We start from the raw sequence: 25,499 nt of genomic DNA, 5'->3' as shown, positions 1-25,499 counted from the left end.
CAGGCTTCATAACTTCAATAAGACCGGATGAGCACCGCCAGGCTATCAGAGATTCTTACAGGCTTCATAACTTCCCCTAGACAGGATGAGCACCGCCAGGCTATCAGAGATTCTTACAGGCTTCATAACTTCCACTAGACAGGATGAGCACCGCCAGGCTATCAGAGATTCTTACAGGCTTCATAACTTCCACTAGACAGGATGAGCACCGCCAGGCTATCAGAGATTCTTACAGGCTTCATAACTTCCACTAGACAGGATGAGCACCGCCAGGCTATCAGAGATTCTTACAGGCTTCATAACTTCCACTAGACAGGATGAGCACCGCCAGGCTATCAGAGATTCTTACAGGCTTCATAACTTCCCTAGACAGGATGAGCACCGCCAGGCTATCAGAGATTCTTACAGGCTTCTCAATAACTTCCACTAGACAGGATGAGCACCGCCAGGCTATCAGAGATTCTTACAGGCTTCATAACTTCCACTAGACAGGATGAGCACCGCCAGGCTATCAGAGATTCTTACAGGCTTCATAACTTCCCCTAGACAGGATGAGCACCGCCAGGCTATCAGAGATTCTTACAGGCTTCATAACTTCCACTAGACAGGATGAGCACCGCCAGGCTATCAGAGATTCTTACAGGCTTCTCAATAACTTCCACTAGACATGATGAGCACCGCCAGGCTATCAGAGATTCTTACAGGCTTCATAACTTCCACTAGACAGGATGAGCACCGCCAGGCTATCAGAGATTCTTACAGGCTTCATAACTTCCACTAGACCGGATGAGCACCGCCAGGCTATCAGAGATTCTTACAGGCTTCTCAATAACTTCCACTAAACAGGATGAGCACCGCCAGGCTATCAGAGATTCTTACAGGCTTCACAACTTCCACTTCAATCATTATAACTAAAGGCGACATGTCTGTCAAATTCGTGACACTACGCAATGAGCGTAACCTACAGTAAGCCAAGCCGCCACTTCGCCAAGTGCGCAAATATTTTTCTGTGGGAGAGTTTCAGAAAAAGCAAACTTAGCGAAATTAATTGCGTGTTCTATATAGCTGATGTGAAATGTCGTACATGACAGTAGCCAATTAAAATCTATCGCGAATAAGAGTAAATGCCCAATCAGAGAGCAACACACGCTGTAGCGAGAGAGCAGGGAGCGAGCGAAAAAGTACCCGTGTCCTTTTCATAGTAATGACATCACTTTCACAGTAGCATATCACACAACGCCTGTGTGTAATGCAAATGAATGATACGAGTGAACGTTTGCCGACTTCTTTTAGTAGGCTACACACTGTATTGGTCTGATACTACTGCGACATACAACACGTAGGCCTATCTGAACTGCATCCATTTACACAACAACTGTCATTTTGCCACAAGAAAACACGCCATGTTGAAGAAAAACATTACAAAGACTGGTAGCCCAAGATGGGCAGCACGCACCAAAACAAACAGCCTGGTCTCATAGACTAGACATAACATAGTAAATGGAAATCCGGGACACTGAAATGAGTATGATATGTTACGTTTTGTATGGTTACAGAAAACAGAAGGTTACTTAAGGCAAAAACAAAAAGGGAGTGTGGTTGGTCAGAGTGAATGGGTGTGCATATAATGCAAATGTCTACCAACCCAAAGGTTGCATGTTTGAATCCCATCTTGGACAACTTTAGCATTTTAGCAAATACTTAGCATGTTAACTAACCCTTTCCCTGACCTTAATCCTTTTAGTTAACCTTAACCCTTTAACCTAACTCCTTACCTTAACCCCTAGCCTAGTTAACATTAGACAGCTAGCTAATGTTAGTGTTAGCCACCTAGCTACCAAGCTAATGTTAGCAACAACGAATTGTGTTTTCAACTACATGCTCTTGCAGAGTTTTACTCATGAGTTTCCGTTGTTTGCTTGGAGTCGGTGTGCTCATGCGCTCCCTTATTCGAATTCAGCATCACTTCGCAGTTTTTCAACGCACCCATATGTACACAGGTTTGACACTGGTGTGAATGTAACGGATGTGAAACGGCTAGCTAGTTAGCGGTGGTGCGCTCTAAATAGCATTTCAATCGGTGACGTCACTCTGAGACCTTGAAGTAGTGGTTCCCCTTTTGCTCTGCAAGAGCTGAGGCTTTTGTGGAGCGATGGATAACGATGCTTCGTGGGTGACTGTTGTTGATGTGTGCAGAGGGTCCCTGGTTCTATGTAGATCAGTAGCTTCAGACTGCAGTAACTTGTTAGGAATGTCGAGGAGCCCCAGGATTTTGTGAGTCATGTTAGCAATAAACCTAAAGCTTTCCATAAGCCTGTGCCCTCAAGTCTCACATATGCGTGAGGAGGTTTGATTTCACCGGGCGTCTCTGTGATATTGCCACATGATTTCAAAATGACTGACGCCATTGGCGATAGTGGCCAGTACCAGTCTTTTCAGTTTTTCCCCTGTGTACTACTGTGCATCCACCGTGGTTTTCCTAAAGGAGTTGTACAGGGAGCTACACACATTGAAAAAGTCCACTATTGCCTCCTCAGATGACGTAGCGTGCACCACAACCAAATGCAGACCTCGAACCAGTGGCTACAAAAAGCCTGCTTTCCCCCACTGAAAATGCGGTTTGGGTAAGTGTCTCGACACACCTGCATTGGCTCCTCATCACTGAGGTGGTCAGGTGGCTGGGGTAACGCTGGCTCCTCATCACTGAGGTGGTCAGGTGGCTGGGGTAACACTGGCTCCTCATCACTGAGGTGGTCAGGTGGCTTCTCATCACTGAGGTGATCAGGTGGCTGGGGTAACGCTGGCTCCTCATCACTGAGGTGGTCACGTGGCTGGGGTAACACTGTCTCCTCATCACTGAGGAGGTCAGGTGACTGGGGTAATGCTGGCTCCTCATCGCTGAGGTGGTCAGGTGGCTGGGGTAACGCTGGCTCCTCATCACTGAGGTGGTCAGGTGGCTGGGGTAACACTGGCTCCTCATCACTGAGGTGGTCAGGTGGCTGGGGTAACGCTGTCTCCTCATCACTGAGGTGGTCAGGTGGCTGGGGTAACGCTGGCTCCTCATCACTGAGGTGGTCAGGTGGCTGGGGTAACACTGGCTCCTCATCACTGAGGTGGTCAGGTGACTGGGGTAACGCTGTCTCCTCATCACTGAGGAGGTCAGGTGGCTTCTCATCACTGAGGTGGTCAGGTGGCTGGGGTAACGCTGTCTCCTCATCACTGAGGTGGTCAGGTGGCTCGGGTAACGCTGTCTCCTCATTACTGAGGTGGTCAGGTGGCTTCTCATCACTGAGGTGGTCAGGTGGCTGGGGTAACGCTGTCTCCTCATCACTGAGGTGGTCAGGTGGCTCGGGTAATGCTGGCTACTCATCACTGAGGTGGTCAGGTGGCTTCTCATCACTGAGGTGGTCAGGTGGCTCCTCATCACTGAGGTGGTCAGGTGGCTGGGGTAACGCTGTCTCCTCATCACTGAGGTGGTCAGGTGGCTTCTCATCACTGAGGTGGTCAGGTGGCTCCTCATCACTGAGGAGGTCAGGTGGCTGGGGTAACGCTGTCTCCTCATCACTGAGGTGGTCAGGTGGCTTCTCATCACTGAGGTGGTCAGGTGGCTGGGGTAACGCTGTCTCCTCATCACTGAGGTGGTCAGGTGGCTCGGGTAATGCTGGCTCCTCATCACCGAGGTGGTCAGGTGGCTTCTCATCACCGAGGTGGTCAGGTGGCTCCTCATCACTGAGGTGGTCAGGTAGCTGGGGTAAAGCTGGCTCCTCATCACCGAGGTGGTCAGGTAGCTGGGGTAAAGCTGGCTCCTCATCACTGAGGTGGTCAGGTAGCTGGGGTAAAGCTGGCTTCTCATCACCGAGGTGGTCAGGTGGCTCCTCATCACTGAGGTGGTCAGGTAGCTGGGGTAAAGCTGGCTCCTCATCACCGAGGTGGTCAGGTAGCTGGGGTAAAGCTGGCTCCTCATCACTGAGGTGGTCAGGTAGCTGGGGTAAAGCTGGCTCCTCATCACCGAGGTGGTCAGGTAGCTGGGGTAAAGCTGGCTCCTCATCACTGAGGTGGTCAGGTAGCTGGGGTAAAGCTGGCTCCTCATCACTGAGGTGGTCAGGTAGCTGGGGTAAAGCTGGCTCCTCATCACTGAGGTGGTCAGGTAGCTGGGGTAAAGCTGGCTCCTCATCACTGAGGTGGTCAGGTAGCTGGGGTAAAGCTGGCTCCTCATCACTGAGGTGGTCAGGTAGCTGGGGTAAAGCTGGCTCCTCATCACTGAGGTGGTCAGGTAGCTGGGGTAAAGCTGGCTCCTCATCACTGAGGTGGTCAGGTAGCTGGGGTAAAGCTGGCTCCTCATCACTGAGGTGGTCAGGTAGCTGGGGTAAAGCTGGCTCCTCACAGATGGCCGTTAGACCGGAGATGGCCTGCACATGCACAGATGGCCGTTAGACCGGAGATGGCCTGCACATGCACAGATGGCCGTTAGACCGGAGATGGCCTGCACATGCACAGATGGCCGTTAGACCGGAGATGGCCTGCACATGCACAGATGGCCGTTAGACCGGAGATGGCCTGCACATGCACAGATGGCCGTTAGACCGGAGATGGCCTGCACATGCACAGATGGCCGTTAGACCGGAGATGGCCGTTAGACCGGATTACCTGTTTCTGTGTCAGAGGCGAAGGGAGAGGCCCAATTCGGCCAATATTATGTCTTCTCCAGCAGGTGGCGGTGTTTTGTTTCTTTCGCCCACCAAGCGATGAGTTTTTGTATGAAGGTCAATAGCTTCATTTCCAAACAAAAGGCGACAGATTTTCATGCGAATATACTCAGATTAGCATAAAAACAATATGCGTATTTTCACACCAGAGACATGTTTCCAATTAAATTGACTTGTTGCAGATGAAAGGCTGTGTGTGACGACATAGTGCATAGCAAAATACCTTTTGAGGCTCCCAGTCCCATGTACCGAATAAGAAATACAAGTTAAATATGTTTCCATCGCATTAAAAGTGAGCCCACTCTGGTAGGTTTGCAACGTGCTCTCTAGCCAACAGCTGGCAGATACAGTGCAAGGTATAGTTTACATGAGGAGATTAATATGGACAAAACAGACAGATGATTTATATTTGTTAAAGTGGCAGCCAAGTATCGATCATCATGTCTCCAGAATAAGACTCTCAATATTGATTGGAAATGAGCAAGAAGCTTGTCACCCTTTGAAGTTCATCATAACTCATTTCATCTGTAGCCTAATAAACTGGTATGGTTTCCTGAGTCGTAGTGGGAGGAGCACACAACAAATGATGGCGTGACTGCAAGTTAACGTCGATATGATGGTTAAGATTGAATCCTACTACACCGGCTCTGACGCTCGTCGGATGTGCCAGGGCTTGAAAACTATTCTGGACTACAAAGGGAAACCCAGACGGGAGCTGTCCAGTGACACGAGCCTACCAGATGAGCTAAATGCCTTTTATGGTCGCTTCGAGGCAAGCAACACTGAAGCATGCACGAGAGCACCAGCTGTTCTGGATGACTCTGTGATAACGCTCTCGGTAGCCGATGTGAACAAAACCTTTAAACAGGTCAACATTCACAAAGCCGCTGGGCCAGACGGATTACCAGGATGTGTACTCAAAGCATGCACGGACCAACTGTCAATTGTCTTCACTGACATTTTCAACCTCTCAGTGACGGAGTCTGTAATACCTACATGTTTCAAGCAGACCACCATAGTCCCTGTGCCCAAGGAAGCGAAGTTAACCTGCCTAAATGATTACCGCCCCATAGCACTCACATTGGTAGCCATGAAGTGCTTTGAAAGGCTGGTCATGGCTCACATCAACATCATCCTCCCAGACACCTATGTGAGAATGCTGTTCATTGACTACAGATCAGCGTTCAACACCATAGTGCCCATAAAGCTCATCACTAAGTTAAGGACTCTGGGACTAAACACCTCCCTCTGCAACTGGATCCTGGACTTCCTGACAGACCACCCCCAGGTGGTAAGAGTAGGCAACAACACGTCTGCCACTCTGATCCTTAACACTGGGGCCCCTCAGGGGAGTGTACTTAGTCCCCTCCTGTCCTTAGTCCCTCAATGTTCTACCACGACTGCATGGCTAAACACGACTCCAAAACTATCATTAAGTTTGCTGACGACACAACAGTGGTAGGCCTCATCACCGACAACGATGAGACGGCCTATAGGGAGGAGGTCAGAGACCTGGCAGTGTGACAACCTCTCCCTCAATGTGAGCAAGACAAAGGAGCTGATCGTGGACTACAGGAAAAGGCGGGACGAACAGGCCCTCATTAACATTGGCGGGGCTGTAGTGGAGAGGGTCGAGAGTTTCAAGTTCCTTGGTGTCCACTTCACCAACAAACTATCATGGTCCAAACACACCAAGACAGTCGTGAAGAGGGCACGACAAAACCTTTCCCCCTCAGGAGACTGAAAAGACTTGGCATGGGTCCCCAGATCCTCAAAAGGTTCATCAGCTGCACCATCGAGAGCATCCTGACCGGTTTGGCAACTGCTCGGCATCTGACCTTAAGGAGCTACAGAGGGTAGTGCAAGTTATAGACTGTTTTCTATGCTACCGCATGGCAAGCGGTACCGGAGGGCCAAGTCAAGGACAAAAAGGCTCCTCAACAGCTTCTACCCCCAAGCCATAAGACTGCTGAACAATTAATACATTTGCCATCGGACTCCCCCTTTGTACACTGCTGCTACTCATGGTTTATTATCTATGCATAGTCACTTCACCTCCATCTACATGTACAAATTACCTCCACTGACCTGTACCCCCGCTCACTGACTCGTTACCAGTAGCCCCTGTATATAACCTCCACACTGACTCGGTACCAGTAGCCCCTGTATATAACCTCCACACTGACTCGGTACCAGTACCCCCTGTATATAACCTCCACACTGACTCGGTACCAGTACCCCCTGTATATAACCTCCACACTGACTCGGTACCAGTACCCCCTGTATATAACCTCCACACTGACTTGGTACCAGTACCCCCTGTATATAACCTCCACATTGACTTGGTACCAGTACCCCCTGTATATAACCTCCACACTGACTCGGTACCAGTACCCCCTGTATATAACCTCCACACTGACTCGTTACCAGTACCCCCTGTATATAACCTCCACACTGACTCGGTACCAGTACCCCCTGTATATAACCTCCACACTGACTCGGTACCAGTACCCCCTGTATATAACCTCCACACTGACTCGGTACCAGTACCCCCTGTATATAGCCTCCACACTGACTCGGTACCAGTACCCCCTGTATATAACCTCCACACTGACTCGGTACCAGTACCCCTGTATATAACCTCCACACTGACTTGGTACCAGTACCCCTGTATATAACCTCCACACTGACTCGGTACCAGTACCCCTGTATATAACCTCCACACTGACTCGGTACCAGTACCCCCTGTATACAACCTCCACACTGACTCGGTACTGGTGCCCCCTGTATATAGCCTCCACACTGACTCGGTACCAGTGCCCCCTGTATATAGCCTCCACACTGACTCGGTACCAGTACCCCCTGTATATAGCCTCCACACTGACTCGTTACCAGTACCCCCTGTATATAACCTCCACACTGACTCGGTACCAGTACCCCCTGTATATAGCCTCCACACTGACTCGGTACCAGTACCCCTGTATATAACCTCCACACTGACTCGGTACCAGTACCCCCTGAATATAACCTCCACACTGACTCTGTACCAGTACCCCCTGTATATAACCTCCACACTGACTCGTTACCAGTATCCCCTGTATATAACCTCCACACTGACTCGGTACCAGTACCCCCTGTATATAGCCTCCACACTGACTCGTTACCAGTACCCCCTGTATATAACCTCCACACTGACTCGGTACCAGTACCCCCTGTATATAATCTCCACACTGACTCGGTCCCAGTACCCCCTGTATATAACCTCCACACTGACTCGGTACCAGTACCCCCTGTATATAACCTCCACACTGACTTGGTACCAGTACCCCCTGTATATAACCTCCACACTGACTCGGTACCAGTACCCCCTGTATATAACCTCCACACTGACTCGTTACCAGTACCCCCTGTATATAATCTCCGCACTGACTCGTTACCAGTATCCCCTGTATATAACCTCCACACTGACTCGGTACCAGTACCCCCTGTATATAACCTCCACACTGACTCGGTACCAGTACCCCCTGTATATAACCTTTGCCGTCTTTGTATCTAAGACAATTGTGTAGTCTAGAGCGATTTTCTAGGTTAGCTGGCCAGCTATTGTCGTTCTTTTAACGTAGCTAGCCAGCTAGCCCCCGAATAGCAGCACTGTAGTAACTATTACAGTACAACGGTTTGTTTTGTTTGATCGTAGCTAGCTAGCTACATAGCCGTCTTTGTATCTAAGACAATTGTGTAGCCTAGAGCGATTTTCTAGGTTAGCTGGCCAGCTATTGTCGTTCTTTTAACGTAGCTAGCCAGCTAGCCCCCGAATAGCAGCACTGTAGTAACTATTACAGTACTACAGCTAGCTAGCTAGCTACATAGCCGTCTTTGTATCTAAGACAATTGTGTAGCCTAGAGCGATTTTCTAGGTTAGCTAGCCAGCTATTGTCGTTCTTTTAAGGTACGTAACGCAATCAACCTGCTAGCTAGCCAGCTAGCCCCCGAATAGCAGCACTGTAGAAACTATTACACTCGACGGAACGACTTGATTAGTGTAGTGTCAACATCGCAGCCACTACCAGCTAGCCTACTCCAGCAGTACTGTATCATTTCAATCATTTTAGTCAATAAGATTCTTGCTACGTAAGCTTAACTTTCTGAACATTCGAGACGTGTAGTCCACTTGTCATTCCAATCTCCTTTGCATTAGCGTAGCCTCTTCTGTACCCTGTCAACTATGTGTCTATCTATCCCTGTTCTCTCCTCTCTGCACAGACCATACAAACGCTCCACACCGCGTGGCCGCGGCCACCCTAATCTGGTGGTCCCAGCGCGCACGACCCACGTGGAGTTCCTGGTCTCCGGTAGCCTCTGGAACTGCCGATCTGCGGCCAACAAGGCAGAGTTCATCTCAGCCTATGCCTCCCTCCAGTCCCTCGACTTCCTGGCACTGACGGAAACATGGATCACCACAGATAACACTGCTACTCCTACTGCTCTCTCTTCGTCCGCCCACGTGTTCTCGCACACCCCGAGAGCTTCTGGTCAGCGGGGTGGTGGCACCGGGATCCTCATCTCTCCCAAGTGGTCATTCTCTCTCTCTCCCCTTACCCATCTATCTATCGCCTCCTTTGAATTCCATGCTGTCACAGTTACCAGCCCTGTCAAGCTTAACATCCTTATCATTTATCGCCCTCCAGGTTCCCTCGGAGAGTTCATCAATGAGCTTGATGCCTTGATAAGCTCCTTTCCTGAGGACGGCTCACCTCTCACAGTCCTGGGCGACTTTAACCTCCCCACGTCTACCTTTGACTCATTCCTCTCTGCCTCCTTCTTTCCACTCCTCTCCTCTTTTGACCTCACCCTCTCACCTTCCCCCCCTACTCACAAGGCAGGCAATACGCTCGACCTCATCTTTACTAGATGCTGTTCTTCCACTAACCTCATTGCAACTCCCCTCCAAGTCTCCGACCACTACCTTGTATCCTTTTCCCTCTCGCTCTCATCCAACACTTCCCACACTGCCCCTACTCGGATGGTATCGCGCCGTCCCAACCTTCGCTCTCCCTCCCCGCTACTCTCTCCTCTTCCATCCTATCATCTCTTCCCTCTGCTCATACCTTCTCCAACCTTTCTCCTGATTCTGCCTCCTCAACCCTCCTCTCTTCCCTTTCTGCATCCTTTGACTCTCTATGTCCCCTATCCTCCAGGCCGGCTCGGTCCTCCCCTCCCGCTCCGTGGCTCGATGACTCATTGCGAGCTCACAGAACAGAGCTCCGGGCAGCCGAGCGGAAATGGAGGAAAACTCGCCTCCCTGCGGACCTGGCATCCTTTCACTCCCTCCTCTCTACATTTTCCTCCTCTGTCTCTGCTGCTAAAGCCACTTTCTACCACTCTAAATTCCAAGCATCTGCCTCTAACCCTAGGAAGCTCTTTGCCACCTTCTCCTCCCTCCTGAATCCTCCTCCCCCTCCCCCCCCTCCTCCCTCTCTGCAGATGACTTCGTCAACCATTTTGAAAAGAAGGTCGACGACATCCGATCCTCGTTTGCTAAGTCAAACGACACCGCTGGTTCTGCTCACACTGCCCTACCCTGTGCTCTGACCTCTTTCTCCCCTCTCTCTCCAGATGAAATCTCGCTTCTTGTGACGGCCGGCCGCCCAACAACCTGCCCGCTTGACCCTATCCCCTCCTCTCTTCTCCAGACCATTTCCGGGGACCTTCTCCCTTACCTCACCTCGCTCATCAACTCATCCCTGACCGCTGGCTACGTCCCTTCCGTCTTCAAGAGAGCGAGAGTTGCACCCCTTCTGAAAAAACCTACACTCGATCCCTCCGATGTCAACAACTACAGACCAGTATCCCTTCTTTCTTTTCTCTCCAAAACTCTTGAACGTGCCGTCCTTGGCCAGCTCTCCCGCTAGCTCTCTCAGAATGACCTTCTTGATCCAAATCAGTCAGGTTACAAGACTAGTCATTCAACTGAGACTGCTCTTCTCTGCATCACGGAGGCGCTCCGCACTGCTAAAGCTAACTCTCTCTCCTCTGCTCTCATCCTTCTAGACCTATCGGCTGCCTTCGATACTGTGAACCATCAGATCCTCCTCTCCACCCTCTCCGAGTTGGGCATCTCCGGCGCGGCCCACGCTTGGATTGCGTCCTACCTGACAGGTCGCTCCTACCAGGTGGCGTGGCGAGAATCTGTCTCCTCGCCACGCGCTCTCACCACTGGTGTCCCCCAGGGCTCTGTTCTAGGCCCTCTCCTATTCTCGCTATACACCAAGTCACTTGGCTCTGTCATAACCTCACATGGTCTCTCCTATCATTGCTATGCAGACGACACACAATTAATCTTCTCCTTTCCCCCTTCTGATGACCAGGTGGCGAATCGCATCTCTGCATGTCTGGCAGACATATCAGTGTGGATGACGGATCACCACCTCAAGCTGAACCTCGGCAAGACGGAGCTGCTCTTCCTCCCGGGGAAGGACTGCCCGTTCCATGATCTCGCCATCATGGTTGACAACTCCATTGTGTCCTCCTCCCAGAGCGCTAAGAACCTTGGCGTGATCCTGGACAACACCCTGTCGTTCTCAACCAACATCATGGCGGTGGCCCGTTCCTGTAGGTTCATGCTCTACAACATCCGCAGAGTACGACCCTGCCTCACACAGGAAGCGGCGCAGGTCCTAATCCAGGCACTTGTCATCTCCCGTCTGGATTACTGCAACTCGCTGTTGGCTGGGCTCCCTGCCTGTGCCATTAAACCCCTACAACTCATCCAGAACGCCGCAGCCCGTCTGGTGTTCAACCTTCCCAAGTTCTCTCACGTCACCCCGCTCCTCCGCTCTCTCCACTGGCTTCCAGTTGAAGCTCGCATCCGCTACAAGACCATGGTGCTTGCCTACGGAGCTGTGAGGGGAACGGCACCGCAGTACCTCCAGGCTCTGATCAGGCCCTACACCCAAGCAAGGGCACTGCGTTCATCCACCTCTGGCCTGCTCGCCTCCCTACCATTGAGGAAGTACAGTTCCCGCTCAGCCCAGTCAAAACTGTTCGCTGCTCTGGCCCCCCAATGGTGGAACAAACTCCCTCACGACGCCAGGACAGCGGAGTCAATCACCACCTTCCGGAGACACCTGAAACCCCACCTCTTCAAGGAATACCTAGGATAGGATAAGTAATCCTTCTCACCACCCCCCCTTAATGATTTAGATGCACTATTGTAAAGTGGCTGTTCCACTGGATGTCAGAAGGTGAATTCACCAATTTGTAAGTCGCTCTGGATAAGAGCGTCTGCTAAATGACTTAAATGTAAATGTAATGTAACCTCCACACTGACTCGGTACCTGTACCCCCTGTATATAGCCTCCACACTGACTCGTTACCAGTACCCCCTGTATATAACCTCCACACTGACTCGTTACCAGTACCCCCTGTATATAACCTCCACACTGACTCGGTACCTGTACCCCCTGTATATAGCCTCCACAATGACTTGGTACCAGTACCCCCTGTATATAACCTCCACACTGACTCGTTACCAGTACCCCCTGTATATAACCTCCACACTGACTCGGTACCTGTACCCCCTGTATATAGCCTCCACACTGACTCGGTACCGGTACCCCCTGTATATAACCTCCACACTGACTCGGTACCAGTACCCCCTGTATATAACCTCCACACTGACTCGGTACCGGTGCCCCCTGTATTTTCACAGTAAGGTCCACACTGTTGGTTAAGGGCTGGTCAGTCAGCGTTTCACAGTAAGGTCTACACTGTTGGTTAAGGGCTGGTCAGTCAGCATTTCACAGTAAGGTCTACACTGTTGGTTAAGGGCTGGTCAGTCAGCATTTCACAGTAAGGTCTACACTGTTGGTTAAGGGCTGGTCAGTCAGCGTTTCACAGTGAGGTCTACACTGTTGGTTAAGGGCTGGTCAGTCAGCGTTTCACAGTGAGGTCTACACTGTTTGTTAAGGGCTGGTCAGTCAGCGTTTCACAGTGAGGTCTACACTGTTGGTTAAGGGCTGGTCAGTCAGCGTTTCACAGTGAGGTCTACACTGTTGGTTAAGGGCTGGTCAGTCAGCGTTTCACAGTGAGGTCTACACTGTTGGTTAAGGGCTGGTCAGTCAGCGTTTCACAGTGAGGTCTACACTGTTGGTTAAGGGCTGGTCAGTCAGCGTTTCACAGTGAGGTCTACACTGTTGGTTAAGGGCTGGTCAGTCAGCGTTTCACAGTGAGGTCTACACTGTTGGTTAAGGGCTGGTCAGTCAGCGTTTCACAGTGAGGTCTACACTGTTGGTTAAGGGCTGGTCAGTCAGCGTTTCACAGTGAGGTCTACACTGTTGGTTAAGGGCTGGTCAGTCAGCGTTTCACAGTGAGGTCTACACTGTTGGTTAAGGGCTGGTCAGTCAGCGTTTCACAGTGAGGTCTACACTGTTGGTTAAGGGCTGGTCAGTCAGCGTTTCACAGTAAGGTCTACACTGTTGGTTAAGGGCTGGTCAGTCAGCGTTTCACAGTAAGGTCTACACTGTTGGTTAAGGGCTGGTCAGTCAGCGTTTCCATGGTAAAGTCTATACTGTTGGTTAAGGGCTGGTCAGTCAGCATTTCACAGTAAGGTCTACACTGTTGGTTAAGGGCTGGTCAGTCAGCATTTCACAGTAAGGTCTACACTGTTGGTTAAGGGCTGGTCAGTCAGCGTTTCACAGTAAGGTCTATACTGTTGGTTAAGGGCTGGTCACTTGTGTATTTGTGACAAATAAAGTTTGATTTGATTTAGTTTATTAATATGTGCACATAAAGGCGTTTCTCACATAATTAATTTTACCAACACAAAAAAAGATCCCACCTTGTCTAGCATATTTAGTTTTGTTGACATTTGGAGAGCTTGTGGTTTCCATCAGGCCTGTTGTGGATTTTTTTTTTATCCGACATGTACTTTACTTGTATAAAAAGGTTGGATGGAAACCTGTTTAGTGAGAGTGTCGAATTTGGTCAACAAAAAACTGCAATGGCTTATTTGCTATGTGAGGTTTATTTGATAGAGTATACGTTCGAACTTTGTGAGTAACACTTGTGGGTGCGTTCGTAAATTCACTCTGGCTATTTACTCTGATTTCAGAGCACTCTTGTCTGAGTACCAGAGTGCAGAATAACTGATGAATTTATGAACAGTCAACACCCGTTGAAAATGGCCAGTGTCAGTAAACATCGGCAGAAAAAAAGCGTAATGAAATTATTGCCAGCAGCACAGTTTCAGTCACCAACACTCTGGATAACATGAAAACACCATAACCATCTCTGCCAGGGTGAGTAAAATGGTCAGAGTGAGATTTTCTCTCATTTGTGTCTGGAAGTAGTCAGCCAGATAGCTTGGGTGTTTGACTGCCTTTGTGAAGTCCGAACGCCCGGATCAACCTTATTCCTCGGCCAGAGCATCCGGTGTGCGCTCCGAGAGCGAAACGTCTGAATGTAGGACAATCTGTCAACGCCCTGAATTTATGAACGCCAAGGGCGGACTCTGAGTGCACTCTGACACTCCAGATTGAATTTACGAACACACCCTATCGGAGTTGTCTGGAGATGGCTATGCATATTCGTGATCTGAAGGCTATTAGCATATCATTTTTCTACATTGAATACAGGCGGTTGACGTCAACAACCCTCATTGAGTATTGAAATATGCATAAATAATTAGCCCGCCATGCCGCTTTGTGGACAACAACTCCAATTGTTAGGGCGGAGAGAGACAGGTATTGTCAGGAAATATTATCAGTTTATCCGTCTTCGGTTTAGCTATTTAAAAAAATGTATATTATATGAAGTTTAGCTAGCCAACGTTGCCATGACATCGCCTGCAAGGGTGATCGGGGGTTTGGTCCTTATCAATAAAACGTTACAATACATTGCAGTGTTCGATGTGGCTGCTGGGGAGCAAGGAGACCAACAGCTCCGCTAAAACCATTAATAATAACAATTATTTATTGCATTTGTAAAGCGTTTTTAGTAACACAAGAATAATCTCAAAGCGCATAAAATAAAAGTTAAAAAAGAACAAGTTTAAAAACATATATATATATAAACATATCATAAACGTGCCAATCAAGGTCTAGGAGGAAGGGTAGGCCAGCCGATAAAGGTGAGTCTTAAGGCCTGCTTTAAAAGTCAGGAAGGGACTTCCAACGGCGTGTTGTTACGGTCCCCCGTCGTTCTGATCCGGGTCCTCGGTGCAAGCAGTTTGGCTTCATTCACCCAGAAAACTATGTGCTGTTTTCAAAGAATTGTTAAATAAATGTTAACTAGGCTATTTGATTGTAATATCATCACTGAATAACATATAACTACAAATGTCCTATTATTATATGCAAAACAATTGCGCACATCTAGCTGAATCGCTATCAGCGTTATAGGCCTACAGCAAGTAAACTATATGCTTTTCATGATCAGTAAACATCCATTGATCATGCGATTTCAGATAGGTGAAGGTTGCCTCACCATAATGTCTCAATATTGCACACATATTCTACACCTGCATTGCTTGCTGTTTGGGGTTTTAGTCTGGGTTTCTGTACAGCACTTTGAGATATCAGCTGATGTAAAAAAGGTCTTTATAAATACATTTGATTGATTGACCATTAATTGGATATGAGTGATATAAAATAAAAGTGAACTATACCTGAAAAGTACGTGTGGTTTAGGTTCATTTAGCATCATTCGTGGGCTCTGCTTGTCAAGCAGCTGAAGGGCGCATTTGCCGATGTAAAGTTACTGTTTGTAAACGGATCATGTTTACTTTGCAAGTTACGGGTAGAAACTTTGTACAGTTGACTAAACATAGTGGTATGTAGACCTAATATACCCCCCCCCCCCCCGCTGCAACCAGCATTGGCCTACCTAGCGAAGTTATTATCACCTGCTCAACATATTTAACGATTTCCGCTGACAGACATGATAGGCAACATTGATTGATGGACCACGTCAGTTTGGCCAAATAGCTAACAGATCACGTCGATATGGCTGGTTAACAAGCTAACCGTCAAGGGATTATCCAGATGTTGTTTGATTTGCTTTCTATCTATAGTGGTGATGACAGCAAGTCCAACTGACAACTTTACCAGGATGAGGACATTCTGATGTTAAACTTTCACCAAAAGACTAATCTCTGTTGAAGCACATGCTGTTTGCTTAGTTAGCTAGCTTGTTAGCCACATGCCAAATGGATCTGCCTTCCATCACCCTATCTGATAATACATAATCAATTGCTCTTTACTGATCATGAAAAGTATGCAATTACGTGCTGTATGTGTGAAGAAGCAGTTTCTGCCTATCTTCATATGGTACTATCAGAGTTCCTAAACCTAGAGGTGCAACATGGCTCAAAGTGGGAGAGATTGTCTTGTCACTACTTGTTTTTGTAAGAACCAGTGACTAGCTGAATATAATGAGTTGTCTGTTTGACCTACTTGCACACAGCTTGGACACCCATGCATACCCCACAAGACATGCCACCAGAGGTCTTTTCACAATCCCCAAGTCCAGAGCATCCTATGGGAGGCCCACAGTACCACATAGGACCATGTCTACATGGAGCTCTTCCACATCAGCAGTAGAATCAGATACAAAAAACACTACACCTTGTGGAACAGTGGGGACTGTGAAGAGACACACGCATACACACTCAAACGCTAGAACACGCATTCTACACACGTACAGTGTAATATTGTTATATGGTGGTATTATTTATGTTGTATTGTAGATATGTAGTGGTCTAAAAATGTTTATATGATGTACTGTTTTATTTTGTGTTTTACATGTAATGTGCCTTAATGTGTTTGGTCCCCAGGTTGAGGTAGCAGGTCATGAGGAGCCTTAATAAATACAAATACATCGCGAGACTTGACGAAACGCCTGAGAAACAGACCAGGCCGGGATTTGAGGAGTCAATGAGAGAAGTGACAAATTCTTCATTAGTTGTACATTTTCTCGAAATCTAAAAGCACAACGTAGATTCAAGCCACGTTCTTAAGTAGTTGAACAGGTCATTACCACAACCTAATTAAAGTGACAAACTAACCCGTTTTAATTTTCGTCAAAAACGATTTTATATCGCGTTTTGGGATATACACATGCGCAGTTCGGCAGGAGACGACCACCCCGATTGAATTGTTTCTCCACATGAGTTTAGTTAGCCAACGCCGCCACGACATCACCTACAAAGTGTGATCAAATATTTCTGTTGGATAAGCAGTTTTAGTCCATCTTCTCTGGTACTATCTTTGATTGAGGTTTCTCAGACGACCACCACCGTTAAAAGGTCATCACTAGTTAGCACACCCACAAAGTCATCATTATGGCTAACCTCGACTGCTAATCTTATGCCTAACCTTAAAATGAAGACCAAAAAAAGTACATTTTTGTTTTCATATTAAAATTGTGTTTTTTACGATATAGCCAAGTTTGACTTTATAGCTGTGGTAACTAGTGACAAACTCACTAGTCTGGTCCTTCCCCACTATAATAAACTCTGAACTTTGACCCCCCCCCCCCCCCCCCCCCGTAACGAACTCATCTGGTTCTGCAGCTCCTCCTCTCTGCAGAGCAAAGTGAGATCTCCATTCAAACACATCCAAAAACTCCGCAGGATGAGACTAAATTCTCTGTTATTCCGCCGCTGATCATCACTTCGCTCCATCGAAAGGAAAGTGACAGTGGAAACTGAATCGATTTCAATCGTTTAAGAGAAGTAAATAGCTAAATAAAGTGGATAAGAATTTCCGCTCCGTGATACCGACTGGTGGTTGCTAGCAGGCTACTCCAACAGACTGCAAACATGGCGAGCGCCTCGTACCATATCTCTAATCTATTGGAAAAAATGACATCAAGCGACAAGGATTTCAGGTAAATACAATATTTTAACAATCTATGCATTTGAAATGACGCTGTGATTCTGAACTTGGACTCAAACCGTTATATCTTCCCGTATGAAAACCCTGCAAGTTAGCTAGTTTAGGCCTCAAATCAATTCTGTCGTTTGGCTAGTCTGCTAACGTTCGATAGCTAGCTAACTAACAATGTTAGCCACTCGCTATAAACACATTCTTGCGAGGAACACAAATTAACATGTTGACATTATATTTCTAATTTGTCAGTTTTGCAAAGTGTGTATATATAGCTAGATATTTACATTTAACCCTGTCATGTTGTTAGCTAGCTGGCTAACTCGCTCTGACAGTCGTTACTGTCAACGCTAACAAGGCTAGGAAACTAGCTAACGTTTTGAGGTAACAAAAGTTATCGAATTTGTCTAGATAACTCAAGTAAGTGGACTACACTAGTTAGCTAGGTTGTTAACTAAGTAGTTAGCTAGAAAGGCATTGCACATATCCTAGCAGTCTACAGATGCCATATGAATGATTGCTTACCTAACGTTAGCTAACTACAGTACATCCCATAACATAATTCAGCCTGCATGTTTGTTTTTTCCTGATCGGGGAGTCAAAATGTAGTTCCTTCAGTTAGCTGATTAGTTAGCTTTGAAGCATACCACTACCTCACTGTCAGGTGTTTTATACTAACCATACCAAACACACAATCATAAACAACTTGATTGACTTCCAACCCAAACCGTGAATTAGTCTGCAGCCATATCAACTCCTCATTAGAGGAACAGTTGTTTTTCCAGAAAATATGATGATGTAAGCCAGCATTCTGCTCTTCACAATTCTGTTACAGTTGTCATGAACTTACATGTATAACTAACTACATAGTGGTAATCTACCACCTAATAAATGTTGCAGTTTTTTCCCCACTATCATCTTAGATGTGTGCACCTGTGGGAATCCAAAGCTGTGTTCCTGTAGTCTTGTTCTGGTGTTTTCCAGTGTTTCTCACACCTGTAGAGAGAGAGAGAGAGAGAGGTAGACACAAAGTAATTTGCTCTGAAATGTCAGATGTTACAACTAAATCAAATCAAATTTTTATTTGTCACATACACATGGTTAGCAGATGTTAATGCGAGTGTAGCGAAATGCTTGTTCTTCTAGTTCCGACAATGCAGTAATAACCAACAAGTAATCTAACTAACAATTCCAAAACTACTGTCTTATACACACAAGTGTAAGGGGAAAAGCATATGTACATAAAGATATATGAATGAGTGATGGTACAGAGCAGCATAGGCAAGATACAGTAGATGGTATTGAGTACAGTATATACATATGAGATGAGTATGTAAACAAAGTGGCATAGTTAGTGGCTAGTGATACATGTATTACATAAAGATGCAGTAGATGATAGAGTACAGTATATATGTATACATATGAGATGAATAATGTAGGGTATGTAAACATTATATTAGGTAGCATTGTTTAAAGTGGCTAGTGATATATTTTACGTAATTTCACATCAATTCCCATTATTAAAGTGGCTGGAGTTGAGTCAGTGTGTTGGCAGCAGCCACTCAATGTTAGTGGTGGCTGTTTAACAGTCTGATGGCCTTGAGATAGAAGCTGTTTTTCAGTCTCTCGGTCCCAGCTTTGATGCACCTGTACTGACCTCGCCTTCTGGATGATAGCGGGGTGAACAGGCAGTGGCTCAGGTGGTTGTTGTCCTTGATGATCTTTATGGCCTTCCTGTAACATCGGGTGGTGTAGGTGTCCTGGAGGGCAGGTAGTTTGCCCCCGGTGATGCGTTGTGCAGACCTCACTACCCTCTGGAGAGCCTTACGGTTGTGGGCGGAGCAGTTGCCGTACCAGGCGGTGATACAGCCCGCCAGGATGCTCTCGATTGTGCATCTGTAGAAGTTTGTGAGTGCTTTTGGTGACAAGCCAAATTTCTTCAGCCTCCTGAGGTTGAAGAGGGGCTGCTGCGCCTTCTTCACGATGCTTTCTGTGTGAGTGTACCAATTCAGTTTGTCTGTGATGTGTATGCCGAGGAACTTAAAACTTGCTACCCTTTCCACTACTGTTCCCTCTGCCTTTTCCTGAAGTCCACAATCATCTCCTTAGTTTTGTTGACGTTGAGTGTGAGGTTATTTTCCTGACACCACACCGATGGCCCTCACCTCCTCCCTGTAGGCCGTCTCGTCATTGTTGGTAATCAAGCCTACCACTTGTGTCGTCCACAAACTTGATTGAGTTGGAGGCGTGCGTGGCCACGCAGTCGTGGGTGAACAGGGAGTACAGGATAGGGCTCAGAACGCACCCTTGTGGGGCCCCAGTGTTGAGGATCAGCGGGGTGGAGATGTTGTTGCCTACCCTCACCAGCTGGGGGTGGCCCGTCAGGAAGTCCAGTACCCAGTTGCACAGGGCGGGGTCGAGACCCAGGGTCTCGAGCTTGATGAAGAGCTTGGAGGGTACTATGGTGTTAAATGCCGAGCTGTAGTCGATGAACAGCATTCTCACATAGGTATTCCTCTTGTCCAGATGGGTTAGGGCAGTGTGCAGTGTGGTTGAGATTGCATCGTCTGTGGACCTATTTGGGCGGTAAGCAAATTGGAGTGGGTCTAGGGTGTCAGGTAGGGTGGAGGTGATATGGTCCTTGACTAGTCTCTCAAAGCACTTCATGATGACGGAACTATAAAACATATGGAATGTAACCATTCCCCTGACATACTGAGTACGCCCCAATAATATGTAATATCTCTCCTGCCCATCTCTGAAACAGTTTATGACTTAACATCACCCCCAGGCTCAATTAGAGTGAGCGAGAGTGAACTGTCTGGTTGGATGAGATTTCCTATGTACGTGTGGGAACTCCTAGCATCTCTTATCAACTTACGCTGCTTCCCAGATTCGCAGTCTTACCAATAACTCTACAGAACCCAGACTATTTCAGGTTCATAACAATGACTGACGGTGGCTTGTGTTCTGTGGTACCGGAGGTAGAACGGTGAGAAATGGTACAGGACTATTGTACAGGGAGCCTGTTCCACTGTGTGCCCCCATTGCCTTGTAGTTTTGAGGGATTGCCTATGCAGCTGCCAAAAGCACGACTTGACACCAGCGCACTGGATTATCCATCATGCTTGAGTAATATTTTAAATCCACCTCTAGATTCTAAACTCTGATGTGAGTCAGTCAAGAAGTAGCTGTTGAGAGTTTAGGCCTAACCTCTGAGTCTGGAGATGGGAGTTGAGTCTGGAGATGGGAGTTGAGTCTGGAGATGGGAGTTGAGTCTGGAGATGGGAGTTGAGTCTGGAGATGGGAGTAAAGAGGTGCTCCTTGCTTCTGCACGTTTGCATGATGACATCATTATTAGCAGGGGAAATCAATGGCCTTTCACATTTGAGTGGGAGGTCTAATGTTATCCACTCTGTCATGTTTGTGTAGGTGTGAGTCTTGTTGTCCTCGTCTAATTTAGGGCCCTAATAAAATTAGGGTGTTGGAGAACGAGGACAGAATCCAGACATTAAATGGGTTCATTTGCACAAGATTATCATAAAATATCAACAAAATGTATCAGTGATTTGTGTTTTCCATCAGCTCGGGAATACCCCTGTCTGTGTGTACATGTTTGTCTACCACTAAGTGTAGCCGTTAGCGATGATGCTAATAATGACAACAGTCTTCTGGTAGATGGAAAGGCTTTCGCAAACACCTCAGTTAAATGTTAACTACAAAGTAGCTTATCTGGCAAAATTATATATAATGATGATTTGCATAAATGATTAACAATCACGTGTACTACAGAAACACAGCCAACCAAACAAGTCTCTTGCTGGTGCCACAGAGTTAAAGGGTATCTACACCCCAAAATGAGCATTTCTTATATTTTACCCATACCTGTGGTTTAACCATTGTTGTGGACTTAGAACATCACTTTAAAAAAAATGTACGTGTGATTTTTGACAGGAAAACCTGAAAAACAACGAAACAGAGAAAATGGAATTTGGGGGAAAAATAAAACATAAAATACTCTTAAGGTTCTACTGATGTTTATCTAGTGTGGTGGTGGTACCGTGGTAGTGAAGATTGATTTCCACTATAGAAGATCACTTCCTGGTAGAAAGTGTTTTCCCACACACCAATTTAGAGAGAGGGGCTTGTGGGGGCTCCCTTCCATTACCTCATGCTGTGTGGGGGCTCCCTTCCATTACCTCATGCTGTGTGGGGGCTCCCTTCCATTACCTCATGCTGTGTGGGGGCTCCCTTCCATTACCTCATGCTGTGGGGGCCCCCTTCCATTACCTCATGCTGTGTGGGGGCTCCCTTCCATTACCTCATGCTGTGTGGGGCTCCCTTCCATTACCTCATGCTGTGTGGGTGCTCCCTTCCATTACCTCATGCTGTGTGGGTGCTCCCTTCCATTACCTCATGCTGTGGGGCTCCCTTCCATTACCTCATGCTGTGTGGGTGCTCCCTTCCATTACCTCATGCTGTGTGGGGGCTCCCTTCCATTACCTCATGCTGTGTGGGGGCTCCCTTCCATTACCTCATGCTGTGTGGGTGCTCCCTTCCATTACCTCATGCTGTGGGGCTCCCTTCCATTACCTCATGCTGTGTGGGCTCCCTTCCATTATCTCATGCTGTGGGGGCTCCCTTCCATTACCTCATGCTGTGGGGGCTCCCTTCCATTACCTCATGCTGTGGGGCTCCCTTCCATTACCTCATGCTGTGGGGGCTCCCTTCCATTACCTCATGCTGTGGGTGCTCCCTTCCATTACCTCATGCTGTGGGGCTCCCTTCCATTACCTCATGCTGTGGGGGCTCCCTTCCATTACCTCATGCTGTGGGGGCTCCCTTCCATTACCTCATGCTGTGTGGGTGCTCCCTTCCATTACCTCATGCTGTGGGGCTGTCTCTCAGTGAGTGTGGGTGCTCCAGTCCATTACCTCATGCTGTGGGGCTGTCTCAGTGAGTGTGGGTGCTCCAGTCCATTACCTCATGCTGTGGGGCTGTCTCAGTGAGTGTGGGTGCTCCCTTCCATTACCTCATGCTGTGGGGCTGTCTCTCAGTGAGTGTGGGTGCTCCCTTCCATTACCTCATGCTGTGGTGCTGTCTCAGTGAGTGTGGGTGCTCCAGTCCATTACCTCATGCTGTGGGGCTGTCTCAGTGAGTGTGGGTGCTCCCTTCCATTACCTCATGCTGTGGGGCTGCCTCTCAGTGAGTGTGGGTGCTCCAGACCATTACCTCATGCTGTGGGGCTGTCTCTCAGTGAGTGTGGTTGCTCCCTTCCATTACCTCATGCTGTGGGGCTGTCTCTCAGTGAGTGTGGGTGCTCCAGTCCATTACCTCATGCTGTGGGGCTGTCTCTCAGTAAGTGTGGGTGCTCCAGTCCATTACCTCATGCTGTGGGGCTGTCTCTCAGTGAGTGTGGGTGCTCCAGTCCATTACCTCATGCTGTGGGGCTGTCTCTCAGTGAGTGTGGGTGCTCCAGTCCATTACCTCATGCGGTGGGGCTGTCTCTCAGTGAGTGTGGGTGCTCCAGTCCATTACCTCATGCTGTGGGGCTGTCTCTCAGTGAGTGTGGGTGCTCCCTTCCATTACCTCATGCTGTGGGGCTGTCTCTCAGTGAGTGTGGGTGCTCCAGTCCATTACCTCATGCTGTGGGGCTGTCTCTCAGTGAGTGTGGGTGCTCCCTTCCATTACCTCATGCTGTGGGGCTGTATCTCAGTGAGTGTGGGTGCTCCAGTCCATTACCTCATGCTGTGGGGCTGTCTCTCAGTAAGTGTGGGTGCTCCAGTCCATTACCTCATGCTGTGGGGCTGTCTCTCAGTGAGTGTGGGCCATGGACCTCATGCTGTGGGGCTGTCTCTCAGTGAGTGTGGGTGCTCCCTTCCATTACCTCATGCTGTGGGGCTGTCTCTCAGTGAGTGTGGGTGCTCCAGTCCATTACCTCATGCTGTGGGGCTGTCTCTCAGTGAGTGTAGGTGCTCCAGTCCATTACCTCATGCTGTGGAGCTGTCTCTCAGTGAGTGTGGGCCATGGACCTCATGCTGTGGGGCTGTCTCTCAGTGAGTGTGGGTGCTCCAGTCCATTACCTCATGCTGTGGGGCTGTCTCTCAGTGAGTGTGGGTGCTCCCTTCCATTACCTCATGCTGTGGGGCTGTCTCTCAGTGAGGGTGGGTGCTCCAGTCCATTACCTCATGCTGTGGGGCTGTCTCTCAGTGAGTGTGGGTGCTCCAGTCCATTACCTCATGCTGTGGGGCTGTCTCTCAGTGAGTGTGGGCCATGGACCTCATGCTGTGGGGCTGTCTCTCAGTGAGTGTGGGTGCTCCTTCCATTACCTCATGCTGTGGGGCTGTCTCTCAGTGAGGGTGGGTGCTCCAGTCCATTACCTCATGCTGTGGGGCTGTCTCTCAGTGAGTGTGGGTGCTCCAGTCCATTACCTCATGCTGTGGGGCTGTCTCTCAGTGAGTGTGGGCCATGGACCTCATGCTGTGGGGCTGTCTCTCAGTGAGTGTGGGTGTTCCAGTCCATTACCTCATGCTGTGGGGCTGTCTCTCAGTGAGTGTGGGTGCTCCCTTCCATTACCTCATGCTGTGGGGCTGTCTCTCAGTGAGTGTGGGTGCTCCAGTCCATTACCTCATGCTGTGGGGCTGTCTCTCAGTGAGTGTGGGTGCTCCCTTCCATTACCTCATGCTGTGGGGCTGTCTCTCAGTGAGTTTGGGTGCTCCAGTCCATTACCTCATGCTGTGGGGCTGTATCTCAGTGAGTGTGGGTGCTCCCTTCCATTACCTCATGCTGTGGGGCTGTCTCTCAGTGAGTGTGGGTGCTCCAGTCCATTACCTCATGCTGTGGGGCTGTCTCTCAGTGAGTGTGGGTGCTCCCTTCCATTACCTCATGCTGTGTGGGTGCTCCCTTCCATTACCTCATGCTGTGTGGGTGCTCCCTTCCATTACCTCATGCTGTGTGGGTGCTCCCTTCCATTACCTCATGCTGTGTGGGTGCTCCCTTCCATTACCTCATGCTGTGTGGGTGCTCCCTTCCATTACCTCATGCTGTGGGTGCTCCCTTCCATTACCTCATGCTGTGGGGCTCCCTTCCATTACCTCATGCTGTGTGGGCTCCCTTCCATTACCTCATGCTGTGGGGGCTCCCTTCCATTACCTCATGCTGTGGGGGCTCCCTTCCATTACCTCATGCTGTGGGGGCTCCCTTCCATTACCTCATGCTGTGGGGCTCCCTTCCATTACCTCATGCTGTGGGTGCTCCCTTCCATTACCTCATGCTGTGGGGCTCCCTTCCATTACCTCATGCTGATTACCTCATGCTGTGGGGGCTCCCTTCCATTACCTCATGCTGTGGGGGCTCCCTTCCATTACCTCATGCTGTGGGGTGCTCCCTTCCATTACCTCATGCTGTGGGGCTGTCTCTCAGTGAGTGTGGGTGCTCCAGTCCATTACCTCATGCTGTGGGGCTGCCTCTCAATGAGTGTGGGTGCTCCAGTCCATTACCTCATGCTGTGGGGCTGTCTCAGTGAGTGTGGGTGCTCCAGTCCATTACCTCATGCTGTGGGGCTGTCTCTCAGTGAGTGTGGGTGCTCCCTTCCATTACCTCATGCTGTTGGGCTGTCTCTCAGTGAGTGTGGGTGCTCCAGTCCATTACCTCATGCTGTGGGGCTGTCTCTCAGTGAGTGTGGGTGCTCCAGTCCATTACCTCATGCTGTGGGGCTGCATCTCAGTGAGTGTGGGTGCTCCAGTCCATTACCTCATGCTGTGGGGCTGTATCTCAGTGAGTGTGTGTGCTCCCTTCCATTACCTCATGCTGTGGGGCTGTATCTCAGTGAGTGTGGGTGCTCCAGTCCATTACCTCATGCTGTGGGGCTGTCTCTCAGTGAGTGTGGGTGCTCCAGTCCATTACC

At 48.7% G+C, this 25,499-nt stretch overlaps 1 protein-coding gene across 1 annotated transcript in view; it reads left to right on the top strand.

The window, feature by feature from the left end:
• Positions 1–17,259: 17,259 nt before the first annotated feature.
• Positions 17,260–25,499, top strand: part of LOC135536437 (cullin-associated NEDD8-dissociated protein 1-like) — an 80,606-nt gene continuing 72,366 nt past the window's right edge. The window contains 1 exon segment of the mRNA XM_064962776.1: positions 17,260–17,594. Coding sequence (XP_064818848.1) covers positions 17,527–17,594 — 68 coding nt within the window. The 5' untranslated portion in view covers positions 17,260–17,526.

Source organism: Oncorhynchus masou, unplaced genomic scaffold (genome assembly GCF_036934945.1).
Source record: "Oncorhynchus masou masou isolate Uvic2021 unplaced genomic scaffold, UVic_Omas_1.1 unplaced_scaffold_618, whole genome shotgun sequence".
Taxonomy (NCBI): domain Eukaryota; kingdom Metazoa; phylum Chordata; class Actinopteri; order Salmoniformes; family Salmonidae; genus Oncorhynchus; species Oncorhynchus masou.
This window is presented reverse-complemented; position numbering and strand designations above follow the sequence as displayed.